The sequence below is a fragment of the Chelonoidis abingdonii genome, chromosome 4, assembly GCF_003597395.2.
Source record: "Chelonoidis abingdonii isolate Lonesome George chromosome 4, CheloAbing_2.0, whole genome shotgun sequence".
NCBI lineage: Eukaryota > Metazoa > Chordata > Testudines > Testudinidae > Chelonoidis > Chelonoidis abingdonii.
In genome coordinates, this window is record NC_133772.1 from 150287453 (window position 1) to 150305100 (window position 17648).

Sequence of the window (17648 nt, forward strand, 5' to 3'; positions counted from 1 at the left end):
TCAGGCCCTGGTGACTTGAAGACATCTAACTTGTCTAAGTAATTTTTAGCTTGTTCTTCCCCTATTTTAGCCTCAGATCCTACCTCATTTTCACTGGTTTTCACTGTGTTAGTTCTTCAAATTGCTACTGACCTTTTTGGTGAAAACTGAAACAAAAAAGGTATTTTGCGCTTTTGCTATTTCCACATTTTCTGTTATTGTCTTTCCCGTCTTCACTGAGTAATTGGCCTACCCTGTTCTTGAACACGAACAATCTTTAACAAATATTAATAAGTACAGCAGTTGTTGTGCCTGCTTCATACCTGCACAGTGAGTTTAGGAGGGTCCTTTTTTTCTGATCTCATCTCTATTACTGCTATGTTGGGTTTCTTTAGCTTAGGTTGTGGTTTTGGAGAAGATGGAAGAACAGAGGTGGTCACTGTAACAGGGTGTGGTTTACCTATAATGACTCCAGCAGGCTGTGGTGAGATGCCATTAATATGCGTTTGACCTAAAGACAGTTGGTCAAGAAACATAAAAACCTTTAATTTATCGATTAAAGGGAATAAAGTTAAACTTAATTTAATTCAGAACATTTTTGTGAATTTTATAAAAATCAGATTAATTTTCTCTCTCACTGGTCAAAATCTGGTGTCTTATCAGTTAAATTTAAATTTTTATGATTTTTTCGTATTAATTTTTTAAGCCTAGATATCTGAGGATTTTCCCAATTGTTTTGTAGTAGTTCAACTAACTACAGTGCCATCTAGTGTTATAAAACAACAACAACTGCAATCACCTGTGCTACTCAAAAACTTGGGTCATCATAAGACAGACAGACAGACATTTTTGTTCTTTGACCTACAAGATATGGGCTATATAAAATCAACACCTACATTACACAGTCTCTCCCTGCCTCCTCCTACCTGGAACTAGTAGGCTAGTTAGTCAAGATATGATTTAGGTTAGAACATCCTTCGAGCTTTGACTTCAGCTGCTCTTTTTTGTATATTTATTATTATCTTTAGGTATCAGCTTAATATTAATCTCTGTTTATATACCAACAGTACTCAGACTATATCTGCTCTCAAGAAGAGACTATCTCGGTGGTGATCAATGGGCTATAATCAACTTGGGACAATATTATTGAAACTGTTGGGCAGAAATGATCAATTTATATCTACGCTCTGTCATGCAGACTAAATTCCAGGGCCTGGAATTCATTCTCTGATTAACAATGGCTCCTCCTGTAGAGCCAAGGGCAGAGCTTCAGTGACGGGAAGAGTAAGGAGGCTGCTGCAGTGCAAAATGCCAGCAATCGCTCCTCTAGCAGGATGTCCTCAAACAGGCACCACAAGATGCGAGTGGTGCTGGCTAGGAGTGGGCCTGGCTAGAAGAACCAGAGGATACACAGATTCCCGCTGCAGCCTCTGCTAGTTTAGCTTCTACGGAGTCCCACCAGAATTTAACACTGCTCCCCAAATTATACAGAGAGATAAGAGATGCTTCTCTCAGATCAAGCTGAGATGAATCTGGCCCATACAACTCAACAGGTTTTTGGTTGTTCTTACCTAATGGAATAGCCATAGGAATTAGATGGCCTTCAAGTGGACCGGACAAGTCAGGCATTTCTCTGCTGGGGCTGAAAAGATACTGGCTTTCTTTAAGGGGTGCAGAAAGTGGACGCTGCTTCTTAGGACTGATTATTACCTTCTGTGTGCAAGAGTTGGTTTGTGTTCTTGCTGACTTTACCTTAGTACCTGAAATGAGAATCAACTAAATTACACATCTCTCACATGCATTCATATGATGTCATATACTAGTATAACCTTATGTAATACAAACTGTTTGATTGTAATATCTATGTATAAATGCTTTAACAACAGAGAAGGTATGACCAGTCATTGTTCTAATAAATAAAACACGTTGGAAGTGATGAATAAATTATATTCCTCAATACTGACAGCAGAAATTCTGCAAAAATACACCAAACTCAACTTCCCCCATCAAAAATAACCCTTTTATGGCACCCCTCCTGCCAATGAATTTTCTTCTGTTTTTTATTTTACACAGCGCTCAAACCAAGTGATCAGAGAACTGAAACCGCTATCGAAAGACAGTAGGTTGACCTTTAAGGATTTTATGAAAGAGAGAGAAAAGTAAATATAGGGTTGTACGTGAAACACCACAAAGAATAAAGGAAATTCTATATACAATCCTATTAAGAAAGCAGCTCTCTTTCCATTTAAATAACATGTAACAAACAAATCTTAAGTAGAAACTACCTCTGACATTGACTGAAAATCAATCACAAACAAAATGCCTAAGATTGATTAGAACAAGAAATGACCCATGTATACAATACGTTGCTGGCTTTATAATCCAATGAACTACAAACTGATGCTGGCAGCACATGCCAAGGCCCCTAGGCCTCACTGAACACTAACAAATATATAGCTGGAACCAGTGTGGCTCATCTCTGTGTTAATACTGTTAAAAGAGGTATGAGTTACAGAAATGTGTTTAGACTTTATGAAATGCTTTTAAGTTGCTGCATGTATTAATCTCACTTATAATACCTGTATGCCATGTTATAGGGTAATATTTAAGTGCTTTTCTTCCATTGTAAGTCACCAGACAGGAAAGAAGCATTAACAAGTGTAAAATACTAGTTCCCAATAGGTGTTATATTTTGCCCAACAAAAGAAAATCCATCAACACCATACTAAACGTTGTGGAACATCAGAATTGCTTTCCCAGACCCCATGCAGAGGAGATGCACTGAATTCCTCCGAACAGCTGAATTTGTAACTCGCAGCAGAAGGGGAAAAGGAATAAAAAGCCCTAACAAGGAGGAACTATAGCTTGGTCTGCACTACCAACCTATGTCAGCATAACTACATTGCTCAGGGGTATGGAAAATCCACTCCGGTGAGCAGGGCCACCCTTAGGATTTATGGTGCCCTAGGCAGGATTATTAAACTGGTGCCCCTGTGCCTGTCTTGCTCTTAGCAACACAAACATAAGCTTACAGTATTGGAAAACTTGCCACATGCATGTTATTAAAACCAGTTTAAGTTAATTAAGCACATTGTAATGCTGATGGACTAGCACTAAAAAGTAGCACTATAGAAAAAATTCTGATTTGACAGAATGATGCAAATAATATACATTTTTTAAATTTGTCAAAATTTTATTGAAAATTTATATGAAGAAGAGGTATTGAAACAAGGATTAGTTTTTAATTAAAAGCAATCTGGCTTTTTTAGCTGCAAAATCAGTAATAATGTCATCGTATGAGACAAAGACAAAGTGATGTCTTGTTTGATTGCAAGAATAGAAAGACCAGTCAAGTGTTCCTGACTCCTTGTAGAGCAGAGATAGTTTTTAATGAGCTTTAGTTTTGAGAAACTCTGTTTTCTTGATGTTACTGTTACAGGAATTGTCAGTAGAACACGAGTGGCAATGTACACATTAGGATATATGTCAACAAGTTTGCTGGTATGAATAAACAGTACAATGTCCATCATCGATTTTGCACGTGGCAACAACTCAATTCTTCATACAGTTCAAGTCCATTTAAATCAAAATGATCACCGTGCTTCAGGAGGCTCTCTAGGTCAGAGGTCCCCAACGTGGTGCCTGCGGGCGCCGTGGCACTGCTGGCGCCCACAGGGGCCTCTAAGTGCACCCGTGTACTGGGCATTTCGGCGCTAACGCCTCTGGATGACACCGCTTGCCACCGACAAGCAGCGTCATCCAGAGGCGTCGCTGCCAAAATGCCGCTGAATTTTGGCAGCATTTCAGTGGATGCTCGTCCGCCATGACAGTCCTTTGTCTGCCGCCTGCCAGACGAAAAAGGTTGGGGACCACTGCTCTAGGTTCTTGCACTGTGTCATTAGTTGCTCTTGTCTTCCTATTTCGTTGAATTTAGTCCTGCTCAGCCCACTTCCAGCTGAGTAAATGGAACCCCAGGCCAACAGTGGGTTGAGTGGCTCAGCCGGGGTCTCAGCCGCCGGCCTGCTCTGCCCGCTGCCAGCCGGGGGTTCCTTGGGGGTATCCAGACCAGCAGCGGGTGCTGAGTGGGGCTGGCAGCCAATACCCCGGGTGGCAATGGAGCAGCATCCAGAACCCCAGAGCAGCAGCAGGCTGAGCTGCTCAGCCCACTGCTGTGTGCCATCAAAAATCAGCTCACGTGCCACCTTTGGCACGTGTGCCGTAGGTTGCCGACCCCGGCTCTATACACTAGTAACTAGATGAGCATATTACAGTTGTTGGAGGGCTCTATTTAGCAGTAACAGGGCTACAGAAAAGTCAGTCAACATTTTTTGTTTCTCTGATGAAAACTTCTTTCCCCATACCAAACTTGTCACAAATAATTGTCAACAACTTAATTTACTTGTTTGGCTAAGATACTTATTTAAAAAAAATATTGAAATTGAATTCAGGATTGTTAGCAAGCATTTTTGGCAAACAAATTTGCTCAATGACAAAAGAAGGCTCCGGGAGGATATGCTTGCTCTATATAAATATATCAGAAGGATTAACATTAGGGAGGGAGAGGAATTATTTAAGCTTAGTACTAATTAGGCACAAGGACGAATAGGTACAAACTGGATATTAGGAAGTTTAGACTTGAAATTAGATGAAGGTTTCTAACCATTAGGGGAGTGAAGTTCTGGAACAGCCTTCCGAGGGAAGTAGTGGGGGCAAAAGACTTAACCTGGCTTTAGACTAAGCTTGATAAGTATTGGAGGGGATGATATGATGGATAGTTTAATTTGGGCAATTGATCTTGGATTATCAGCAGATAAGTCTGCTCAATGGTCTGTGAGGGGATGTTGGATGGCGATGGGAACTGAGTTACTGCAGAGAATTCTTTCCTGGATGCTGGCTGGTGAGTTTGGCCCACATGCTCAGGGTTTAGCTGATCGCCATATTTGGGTCAGGAAGGAATTTCCTCCAGGGCGGATTGGCAGGGGCCTGGAGGTTTTCGCCTTCCTCTGCAGCGTGGGGCATGGGTCACTTGCTGGTGGATTCTCTGCAGCTTGGAGTCTTCAAACCACAATTTTTGAGGACTTCAATACTCAGTCATGGGTTAGGAGTTGTTAATAATAAGTGGATAGGTAGGGTTCTGTGGCCTGCTTTGTGCAGGAGGTCAGACTAGATGATCATATTGGTCCCTTCTGACCTACGAGTCTATGAGTCTGAGTCAGAATGGTACCAGAGTACTGCTTTCATGCTTGGCTCACACCCTAACCTGCTGGTCCAACAGCTGCAGTAGAGGAGGAGATAGGTAGAAAACTGCAGACCCCAAAATCCACCTCTTGAGGTGCAGAGTGGCACAGCAGCAGTAAACCTCAGGTCCAATCACACGCCAATGGGCAACTGCCAGCCCAACGGACCATGTGAAGTTAGCACAGCATCTGATCTCAGGGACAGGGCACCCATGGAGCCACAGGCTCATCCTGCCCTGTGCAGCTCCCCTGGATGAGATGGATCACTGCCAGCTAGGGTGACCAGATCCAGCTGTCCTGATTTTAATAGGCAAGTCCTGATATTTGGGGCTTTGTCTCATATAGGCACCAATTACCCCCACCAAGGGTGACCAGACAGCAAGTGTGAAAGATCAGCATGGGAGGTGGGGGGGAATAGGAGCCTATATAAGAGAAAGACCCAAAAATTGGGACTGTCCCTATATAAATGGGACATCTGCTCACCCTACCCCAACCCCGTCCTGATTTTTCACACATGCTATCTGGCTATCTCCAGCCCAGCCGTTTGTGACCATTCTAATCCTGGCTGCCTGCGAGGAAGTGAGTTACTTTCACTGTCATTCCTCAGCAGGTAGGCAGCAAGCCTCTCCTCCCCAGCCCCTCACTCAACCCAGCCCTGACGCCGGGGGAAAGAGTCACACTCAGAGGTGAGTTCCTTCCCCCACCCTTTCCCAGAGACTTCCCAGCAGCCAATGTCCCTCCCACAGCAAATGACTGTGCTGCATTTGGCTCTTTCTAGGACCCAGCACTCCACTGCTTCCCGTCTGTCCATGTTCCCAGCAGAGCGGTGCCCCCTGACCTAGCGGTGCTCTAGGCAGCTGCCTGTTCTGCCTATGGCTAAGGACGGCCCTGCCGCTGAGCAACATAGTTATACCGATCTAACGCCCAGTGTAGACAGCACTGAGTTAATGGGAGGGCTTCTTCCATCTACATAATTACCACCCCTTGGGGAGGTGGAGTACCTACATTGACAAGAGAAGTTCTCCTGTCCGTGTAGTGCAGCTGTGCCATTGCAGCACTGTATGTGTAGACACACCCTGTATCTTTTATGCTGCTTGGGCTCTGAGGAGCAAGGATTACCAAGCAAAAGCAAAAGATTGCCAATGTTTGGCATGGATTAGCCCTAAAAGACATATAGTGCTTGTTTATTATAGAAGTTTCTATTACTTTTTCAAAATTAAGAGTGACTCACTAGTTTACTTACTTTAATCTTCTAAATAACTCTCTCATTTCCTTTTCCTAGTTAATAAATCTTTTGATAGTTTATTATATGATTGACTACAAATGTTGTCTTTGGTGTGAGAGCTAAGGTGCACCTGATCTGGGCCAAGTGACTGGTCCTTTCGGAGTTGGTGTACCCTAAATATTATTGTGATTTTTGGTGTAAGGGAACATCTATCACAAAGGCAGGCTTGCCTAGGTGACTAGATAAACTGGAGTACTCAAAGAGACTCTGTGACTCAATGTTAAGAACGTTATAGTGTCTGAGGCATTTACACTAGATACTTGACTGATGAAATCTAAGTACAGAGCTTACCACCAATTTGGGATTTGTGTCTTGCTTCTTAACAGTCCATCTGGAGGTTAGTACTCACCTTTTTCAACCACTGCAGCAGGACAAACTGTGAAAACTTCCCACTCAACATCAATATGGGAAAACTGATTTGCCAATCCAGCTTTGAAAATGTATTCACAAAAACTAACCCTATTTAACAACATCTAAGCACCAAGCAGAGTGGAACATATATTGAATACTGTATTTCTTGCTGTGCATACATAAAGCTTCCCATGCAATATATATTCTATGGAAAAAGTGTATATTATGCCACATTAAACCTGAGAATTTAAACACCGATAAGGTTCTGCCAGAAGCTGGGACTGGACAACAGAGGATGGATCATACAATAAATTGCCCTGTTCTCTTCATTCCCTCTGATGCACTTGGCCCTGTCCACTTTCATAACGCAGGATAGTGGGGCTTGACGAACCATTGGTCTGCTCCAGTATGGCCATTCTTATGTTCTCACATAGCAACACTAGCCTGACCACACTAAACAATAATCTAAAATGTTACAGATCTGTATACTCTTTATGATTTAAGGGAGAAATTCTGCTCTCAATGATACTAGGGTAAATCCAGGATAATTAATGAACTGAAGTTACTTTAGATTCACACTAGTATTAAAAAAAATAGCACTCTACAATAACAATAAACCACACATTACATCGATTAAGAAGTGGCTAACCAACAGATCTCAAAAATTAGTCGTCAATGAGGAAATATCCTCAAATCAGGGAGGTTCGTAGTGGGTTCCACAAGAATAGGTAGCAGGCCCAATCCTATTAAACATTTTCATTGATGATCCAGAAGAGCATATAAAATCACTGATGATAAATATTTGCAATGACGCAAAGACTGGCAGAGTGGTAAATAACAATTAGGACTGAGCAGACATACAGAGCAATCTGAATTTCTGAACATGATTTTCAAGTGCTTTTAACTATTTCTTTCTCTTGAAAAGAAAAAAAATCACCCAAATTTAGCAGACATTGGATTTTTGATTAAACATACGTGTAAAACATGATGCATTTAAAACTTAAGATCTTTTTCAGTTACAATTATCCAAGCACAAAAAAACTGTTCTTTAAAAAAACAAAAAACCTCCTTCACACACTCAGATTACCCAGGAATAGATGGATTTCTCTATCCACAGCTTCCTAGGAGAATTCTTGCACGAATATCAAGCATTATTCATGGCAGTTTAGTTGCAAAGGAAAACTGTTGAGCAAGTTATAAATGACTGAAAAGACCAGCTACAAATGTCCATTTCAGCCTTAACTAGGAGAATCCTTGTTGCAACACTAAATTTAACATGACCCAAATATGCTATTAGTGAAGGGGAGTTACTTTAATAAAATTAGATTTTCTTGACAATCAGCCATGAGGCTAACTACTTTCAATGGTTCTATGGTCTATGTAACATGGTATGCAATCTCCAGGAGCGGGAATCAAAAAGGATGCTGACAAATTGGACAGCGCTCAGAGAACAGCCACAAGAATGACAGAAGTGATTAGAAAACATGTCTTATAATGATTGAACTCTTGAGTCTATCTATTTAGCTTAACAAAGAGAAAGTTAAGAGGTCACTTGATAACAGTCTACAAGTATCTAGTCTATACCACTAGTATATCAGCACCTCACAAAAACATGAACAAATTATTCCCAATACCTATTGGAAAGTATTATTTTCATCCATTTTATTAACAAGGAATTGAAGCACAGAAGATTTAAGCAACTTGCCCAAGGTCAACCCAAGAAGTCTTTGGCAAAGACGGATAATAAAATTAGGTATTTTAAGTACCAGTCAAGTGCCATCCTACCTCAGGCTAAAAGCTCGGCTGGAAAGCTTAGAACTAGATTAACTCTATGGAAGCTTTATTTACAGTAAATGCTCATGAAATGACACAGTATATTCCCACCTTCTTCCCTAAAGAGAAAATAAACATGTCTTACTTTATTTATTATCAAGATACAGAGAGATCAGTGTAACTTGCACAGAGTTCCAACTACAGGATAACTCCATTATTTTATGATACTTTCATTACACCAGGTTGGTGGGACAGAGGGCTCAGCAGTCCCACAGTCCACGCTGCACCCCGGGGACCCTGTCACAACAAGTCATTACTACTCTTTGATCCACTAAATTGTTAATCATAATTACCATGTGACATTTAAAGCACAGACTGACCTTTTTCCTAAACTGATCTGTTTTTGCTTAAAAAAAAACACAGTGTCAGAATTAACCATCTTCAGCCAGTCAGTCAATCTCTGTTTATAGGGCATATGACACATTGACAACACTCACTGTAGTTAATACACAAAAAGCTCTGTTACAAAACAGAGATGGTTTCTATGCAACCCACCTTGACAACAAGCCACAAAAGCAAATAAATGAAATGTTAAAACAACTAATCATATGTACTCTACTCTTCCACCTCCAGATATGCACTTTATCCCTATCTCAATCATGTATGCAATAAATCATACACTCTAGCCTTTAACTGCCTCAGCACCCTACCCAACTATTTCTTCCAATCACATCAGCGTTCCCTTTTGCACACTACTTTCACCACATTGAATATCTACACATTTACATTGAGAGAAGTTGTAATCATTTGCTAACTCACATTCTCCCTCCACTCTCCCATAGTATCTTGTCTTCTATACTCCTCCTTATGCTTGCTCTCCCGGCTTCCTACTCTTCATATTCTTCCCTACTTCCTCTCCTATTTGTCTGGCTTCCTCCTACATTCCCCTACATGTCTGCTACGCATGTCCCCATTTTTGCCCTCCTGCATACCCTATTCCCCTCCAACTCTCCTCGGTTTCCTTCTTGCTTCTTGGACACCCCTTGTTTCTGGATTCTCCCAGTGACCCCCTCTGCCTCCTCAAGCCTTAAAGGCCAGCTTAGTGTCACTTTCACAGGGAATGATTCAGGGGGATGGCCATATTTGCTAAACTTCCTCCTGTACAGACTATACAAAAGCAGATCTTCAACAGCTTCAGTTGTATTAAGAACAATGGGAGATAGCAACCATTTTGATAGAGGACAATTCTTTATGAGTTTCTTTGAGGGAGAACGGTCCCTAGGTTTTGCTAAAGGAAAACTTTAAGTTATGAAGAATAATGGTAAAAGTTAGTCCTCGGACCAGATCAGATCAGAATTCATCTCTCTGAAAGTTTTTGTGAAATGAGATAATGTTTTTTAAAAGTAAACAGTTGATTTAAAAAGTTTGACTGCCACAGACAAATTTCAGCAACAACTTCAAACATTTTAACGTAGAAAGGAAAAAGATGTCAAACATAAACCACATAGACATTTCAAAGGGCATAAGAACTAAAACGACGTGAGAGAACAAACAAGATCAAACTAGCTACAGACATGAAAGGTAACAACAAAACATTCTACAAATACATTAGAAGCAAGAGGAAGACTAAGGATAAGGAAGGCCCATTACTCAAGGGGGGGGGGGGGCATAACAGAAAATGTGGAAATGGCAGAAGTGCTTAATGATTTCTTTGTTTTGGTTTTCACCAAGAAGGTTGGTGGTGATTGGACAAACAACGTAGTGAACGTCAATGAAAATGAGGTAGGATCAGAAAAGGCTAAAGGGAAAAAACACGTTTAAAATTACTTGGACAAATTAGATGTCTTCAAGTCACCAGGCCTGATGAAATGCATTTTAGAATACTCAAGGACCTAACTGAGGAGATATCTGAGCCATTAGTAACAGTCAGCATGGATTTGCCAAAAACAAATCGTGTCAAACCAACCTGACAGCTTTCTTTGGCAGGATAACAAGGTTTGTGCATAAGGATAGAAGTGGTATATCTTGACTTTAACAAAGCTTTGGATACTGTCTCGCATGACCGTCTCATAAACAAACTAGTGAAATGCAACCTAGATGGAACTAATATAAGGTGGGTGCAAAACTGGTTGGAAAACCGTTCCCAGAGAGTAGTTATCAGTGGGTCACAGTCATGCTGGAAGGGCATAACAAGTGAGGTCTGCAGGGATCAATTCCGGGTCCGGTTCTGTTCAATATCTTCATCAATGATTTAGGTAATGGCATATAGAGTACACCTAAGTTTGCGGACGATTCCAAGCTCGGGGGGGGTGCAAGTGCTTTAGGGGATAGGATTAAAATTCAAAATGATCTGGACAAACTGTAGAAATGGTCTGAAGTAAGTAGGATGAAATTAAATAAGGACAAATGCAAAGTACTCCGTTTAGGAAGGAACAATCAGTTGCATACATAGAAAATGGGAAATGGCTGCCTAAGAAGGGATACTGCAGAAAGGGATGTGGGGGTCATAGTGGACCACAAGCTAAATAAGTCAACAGTGCAACACTGTTGCAAAAAAAGCAAACATAATTCTGAGATGTATTAACAGAAGTGGTGTAAGCAAGACACAAGAAGTAATTCTTCCACTCTATTCTGCGCTGATTACGCCTCTTCTGGAGTATTGTGTCCAGTTCTGGGCACCACATTTCAGGAAGGATGTGGACAAATTGGACAGAGTCCAGAGAAGAGCGACAAAAATGATTAAAGGTTTAGAAAACACGCCCTATGAGTGAAGATTGAAAAAATTGGTTTGTTTAGTCTGGAAAAGAGAAGACTGAGAGGGGACATGATAATAGTTTTCAAGTACGTAAAAGGCTGTTACAAGGAGGAGGAAGAAAAATTGTTTTTCTTAACCTCTGAGGATAGGACAAGAAGCAATGGGCTTAAATTGCAGCAAAAGTGGTTTAGGTTGGACATTAAGAAAAACTTCCTAACTGTCAGGGTGGTTAAGCACTGGAATAAATTGCCTAGGGAGGTTGTGGATCACCACTATTGGAAATTTTTAAGACCAGGTTAGACAAACACCTGTCAGGGATGGTCTAGACTTCCAGACAATACTTAGTCCTGCCAAGAGCACAGGGGACTGGAATAGATGACCTCTCGAGGTCCCTTCTAGTTCTATGATTTCACACTTAAAGGCCACCTACATGTATAGAAAAACAGATATTTGCTACATTGTAAACCCCATTTTAAATGCAACTCTAACTATGGAGATATCACAAGCGTAATAATTCAACTATATATTTCTTAAAACACAGTAAAAGCATATATTGAATTGATCATAGAATGCTAATCTCTCATAAAAAATGACAGTTTTGAAAGAGATGGGATCTAAAGTTTGATAGAGTAACAAAAACAAAAAAACACCACCTTCAGAGCATTACGTGCATATTTAGAAGAGAGACTATAAGCAGAAGCCTGAAGACAAATTTCCATTGAAAGTATGAATATCATAGCTATGCCTGTAATATAACTTTGTTGATTTTACAACATGTACCGGGGATGCATTTCAGAAAGGTTCTCTCTCAAATAATGAGAGGAAAAAAGTTATCACAGCCCATTCAAGCTTAACTTGAAGAGTGTGCCCGTTGTAAACAAGCAACTGAATCTGCTGTAAGGAATTTGAAAAGAAAAACCTGAAAGTAAGCACCTAATGGGAAGTGACGACAGACACACCTGTTTATAATTTAAACATTTATGTCAAAGGATTACTTACCCCTAACACACTCTATAACTTTTGGTCTTTGAGGTTTGGATTTCGGAGAAGGAGAGTTGAACCTGAGATATGGCGCTTTTTTAAGTGTGCTGCGGTGGCCCTGGTAAATTGGTTTCCCATATACCTGGGACAGATACTCTTCATTCTGCACCACAGCACTTGCTTTCAGAGGTCCCTGCACAAAAAGAAAAGCCATTTCTAAATTCTCCATATGTGAAGAACTAAATGTGTAATTATTGCTACACATTTTTTCCAGCAGTTTTACATTTTGTGATGTGTTATGGACAAATAAGATACAGAAATGAAACGGTGTTAGATGAACTGTAAATCTTGGCATTTTTTTTTTTTACTTCCTATGTAATTTGATAAATTTAGTTGTCATTATGTGTAACAATTTTTGCATAAATCAGTATCAAGTATACAATCAACTATACCTTTTTATACCCTGTAACATATTATTTATTAAGCGCCAATAAATGCTGTATGCTACAAGCATAAAAATAAAGTCAGTCTTCACAACGGAAACCCAAAAAAAGGGAGCCATTTTATTTTAAATTTGCATTTATGGTAATATTAATTATATATGACGTAATGCACGCTCAAACAACCATTTAAACAAACCCTACAAATCCTGTGCCTTATAGCATAATTGTCCAGAATTAAATGTGCAGTATTCCAGATACTACCCAACTAGCACTGTATGTAGAGGAATATTTGCCTTACATGTGAACATTTTAATTACTGTCAATCATAAAGCAGGACACTGACAGTTCCAGTTCAGTTCTCTCCTGGAAACTGAAGTAGGGCAATCATTACCAGAATACAAATAATAAACAAAACCCTTTACCTCTGCCCACCCTTCTTTCTTCAGCAAAGTTTCAGAAACTGAGTAACTTCTCAAGCTCTGTCTTCTAAAGTTACTCTCTGACTGCTTCTGAGAAGGCTTAGCAGCAGACAAATACTTCTTTGTTAAGGATCCTTGAGGTTTTTGAGTTTTTGCTTTAATTTCTTTGTTGGTCTTCATATCCCTGGTGTTCTGTGTTCTCTTTATCCATGGAGTCTTCAGATCTTTTTGATTATATTGTGTTTGCTCATAATCATTTTTTGCCATTTCTGCCTAAAGATCAAATGGAAACATTATCAAACGAGATTTTATGTTCAAGTCTATCAGGAAAGGCTGGGGGCAACTTTGAAGTTCTGACAAACGGTTTGTTTTTCATGTTAAACAGTAACTGTGATGTAGTGACTTTCATTAAGCTGAACAAGTTTTAAAATAGGTGTGGATATTTTGTTGTTGAGCTACAAAATTGGCCTAATGGTCTCCTGATGTTTTCATATTGAGCGTGAACAATATTTCTTGAAAGTCTACCTTTTAAAAAACCACAAGAGTGTCTTACAATGAGAGAAACTTTAACTCAAACATTTTCTTCCAGCCATACCTGAATTTCCACACTGATTGCTTTAATCCACTCATCTACCGTCTTTCTGATACGAATCTTCTCCAATACATGTCTGAAACACAAAGAAGGAAGAGCTATGTTAGGTCAATGTTTCTCAAACTGTGATGAGATAGTTCCTGAGAATGTAGTGACCTGTTCTGAAGGAGGCTTTAAAAAGCACAGGGAAAATAAGACCATTAACTTACCTTCCGAGATCAAGAATTGTAGGTATTGAACGTATTCATACTACTTTCCCATGCCTGCGCCTGTGCTTCTAGTACATCATTGTTGGAAGCTCCCATATTTCTATGCCCTAGCACCATTAACCTGCCTCACAAGTAGGTGCCATGCACTTACTCTCATGAGATGCTATAGCAGTCTCAATTGCCTCATACATTCTTTTTTTGAACAAAAGGTGAAAAGCAAGAGAGAATGAAAAACATATTCCCAATTTCGTGGGATAGAGTGAGCAGATGAGTATTTAAAGACAAGGAAGTCTCTTTCTCCAAAAAGGAATTATTATGGATTCCCATTCCCAGAAAATCTTTACAAAAGGGAAACTAGTTTCATTCAAGACAGCAAAGAGATGAGTTTAATTACCACCAACATATATTTTTCATATATAATTTTATTTAAGCAACTGATAAAATATCTAGAACAGAAACTATAAAGACATCCTAAAAAAATAAAAGGTATGAGAAAGATTGGGTGCTCGCAACATGGAAACAGGTTCTGTAATGGTCAAAATCAGATTCATGTCATAAGCCGAGAACAAGCAATAGTGCATTGAGGAAGCATCCAGAGTATTCTCTATGGTAGCTTTGCTAATCTGAACAGAAAATAAATATACCTGGGTTGTTATGCTGGTGCATGTCATTGTACTATCTGCAAAGAGGCTGGCTACAGTTTTAGACATATATTGACTGAATGAGCCCCAACAGGACCTTGAAATTGTGAGCCTGCTACAAGGAGTAGCAATAACTAAAGCAAACAGACAAATGTTTAAACCATGGCTATTCTGGAGACAGTCTGACTTTCTTTTTACGAGTATCACATGAAACATGAAGTTAAGGCCAGTTTTTAATAATCAAAATGTCATCCCTGTACCAGGTCAAATGCCTTACAGATTTCTAAGTATATTACATCAACATTATTATCTTTATCAACCAAACTTGTAATCTCATCAAAAATATACATCAAGTTAGTTTGACAGGATCTACTTTCCATAAACCCACGTTGATTGTCATTAATTTTATCGTCCTCCTTTAATTCTTTATTAATCATGCCCTGTATCAGAGATTATATTATCCTGCCTAGGGTTAACCTCAGAATGTCTATAATTAAGAGAGTCATCCTTCTTAGTCTTTCAAAATATCACTACTACACTAGCTTTCTTCCAGCCTTCTCAAACTTCCCCAGCGATCCAAGACTTGCAGAAAATCAACATTAGCAGTTCAGTGAGCTCCTCAGTGAGCTCCTTTAAAACTCTTTGATGCAAGTTATCTGGATTTCTGATTTTAAAATGTCTAACTTCAGTAGCTGCTGTTTAACATCCTTTCAGGATACCAATACCAAGAGTGTTGCCATCATCATATTATATGATTACGTCGTCTGTTTTTCCCAAATACAGAACAAGTGTTTATTGAACATGCGACATTCTATACCTTGAGGGAGCGTCTTGTAACCCCCATATTCCTCATTTGTATATAATTGTGATATTGTATATAAAGCAGGCCATTTGAAGTATCAGGGGAAAGGTGCTGAAAGTCATTGTTCTATCTAAACATGTATATAATTAATGCATATGAAGTTATGAGAATTGTGCCATATGGCTGTCACTAAAATATGCTGAGAGTTTGGAAAAAAACAGATACTAGCTCTCCAGACACAATGCCAAGGAAAGTAACCAACGCCCTGGCGAGTGTCAAACAACCATTAAACAGCCACTGTCCAGCAAAAGAGCTACAATTCAATGACTCGCCTGCATAAGGTCACACCAAAGGAATTGCTCAACCTTGCCTGGAGACTCAGCAATGCCCACCAGAGATGCCTGGACTTGTGTTCTCCAGGCACATGGACTGAGGGTATAAAACAGAACTCAGGGGCCCCATGCTTGGCCTTTCTCCTTCCCCCACCTACACTGCAAGAAACAAGGACACTCTGAAGAGTCCAACAGAGGGGACTGGCCCAGGTTTCAAGGGCGATACCTGTGTACTATGAATGGCAATATTGAGTGGGGTGAGAAAAATTGCTTAATCTAGATGTTGCCCAATCTAATAGGGTTGAGAGTTTAGACTGCATGTTTATATTTTATTTTATTCTGGTAACCACTCTGACTTTTTGCCTATCACTTAAAATCTCTCTTTTGTAGCCAGTAAATTAGTTTTAATGTTTATCTCTACCAGTGAGTTTGCCTGAAGTGTGTGGTAAATCTGCTCAGGTTTGCAAAGGCCAGTGTATATCCACTTTCCATTGATGAAGTGGAGAACCAATTAAAAAATTTAATGAGCAGTGCAAGATGGTATATTCCTGGGGTACAGTGCTGGGAGCTGCGGGAATTTGGCTGGTACCTTTCTCTGTGTGATTCATGAGTGGCACTGGGAGCATCCATGCAATCTAGCTGGGTGTGGGGCTCCACATGTTGTTATATTGAGTGATAACAGGGCCTGGAGAGGTTTGCTGCTTATCACTAGCAAAGCATTGTGAGAGAGCGCCCAGGCTGGAGAGTTAAGGGGGCGTAGCAGTCCCAAAGTCCCAGGCTGCACCCAAGGGATCCCGAAGCAAAACATTTGTATCTTTTTTGTATTATTATTCCTGATTATATCATTTCCATTTAGTTGTGGACTAATGTCATTGCTGGCATTTTTTCCCCCTTGTACATTTAACCTCCTTATTTTCCTGAACTCTGGTGGCCACAGAAGTCCCTTTGCCTCCCTTATCAATTTCCTACAATCCTAGCTTCTGATTTATATTCATTACTATCAACTTCCCCTTTTTTCGGTATAGCTGCCTTCACTTCTGCTCTAAACCAGTTCGATATGTTTTAACTAGTACTATGAGTAGAGTAGAGTGGGTAGCAGCATGAAACATTAAATGAAATTCCCACCTGTTTGTAGTCAAAGCATTAATAAAGGTATACATGGCATCTCCATCTTTTGCACGAATAATGGCTTCCAAATTTTCTTCAAGGACTTTTTTATTGTTTTGTACTCCTCTTAAAATCCTTTCAGCATCCTTCAACATGGATTTTGGTGCTTTAACTGTCTGAAGAATAGATGGCTTGGAGACCTGATGACATTCAGCAAGACTAGGTGCAACAACAGGGTTTGTTGGCTAAAATTTAAGGAAAACAATTATTATTTTAACATACTAAATCATTTTTCTAAACAGAGTACATTAATCTGATCTACTGTTGATCTATCATCAGTTCTAAGGCCCAATCTAATAAGGTGGAGAGCAACTGCCATTGACTTGAAACCTAAACTAAAGAGAAGATCAGTGTCTTGCAAACAAATGGAAGGAGATCTGAAACTTGTCAAACATTAAAGTATACTATACCATATCTGAGGTACAATGCTGATAAAATATGAAAGCAATATAGCATGTGAAAAAGATGAAACCATTAAATGTAAGGAGTAGAAATCACATGTTAATCTCTCTGTACAACAGCATTAAAGCATAATTCACTCTAAAAGAATAAGGATTAAATTCTGCCCCCGATAAAGGCACATAACTCCCTCTGAAATCAATCTGGTCCTAAGGAACACCAGGTAACATAGCACTACGTGACTCAGTAGTGCCATATGCCACTGATGTTTACTTCTTTATAA

General features: G+C 39.8%; 1 protein-coding gene across 10 annotated transcripts in view; it reads right to left on the reverse strand.

Annotated features, from left to right (window-relative positions):
• Positions 1 to 17648, reverse strand: part of KIAA0586 (KIAA0586 ortholog) — a 111173-nt gene that overhangs the window by 61892 nt on the left and 31633 nt on the right. For all 10 annotated transcript variants that reach the window (XM_075065769.1, XM_032775712.2, XM_032775716.2 and 7 more), the window contains 6 exons: positions 16925 to 17151; positions 13819 to 13891; positions 13227 to 13496; positions 12380 to 12554; positions 1551 to 1739; positions 303 to 490 (listed from right to left, as the gene is read on the reverse strand). In XM_075065769.1, coding sequence (XP_074921870.1) covers positions 303 to 490; positions 1551 to 1739; positions 12380 to 12554; positions 13227 to 13496; positions 13819 to 13891; positions 16925 to 17151 — 1122 coding nt within the window. The remainder of the gene's footprint in view (positions 1 to 302; positions 491 to 1550; positions 1740 to 12379; positions 12555 to 13226; positions 13497 to 13818; positions 13892 to 16924; positions 17152 to 17648) is intronic.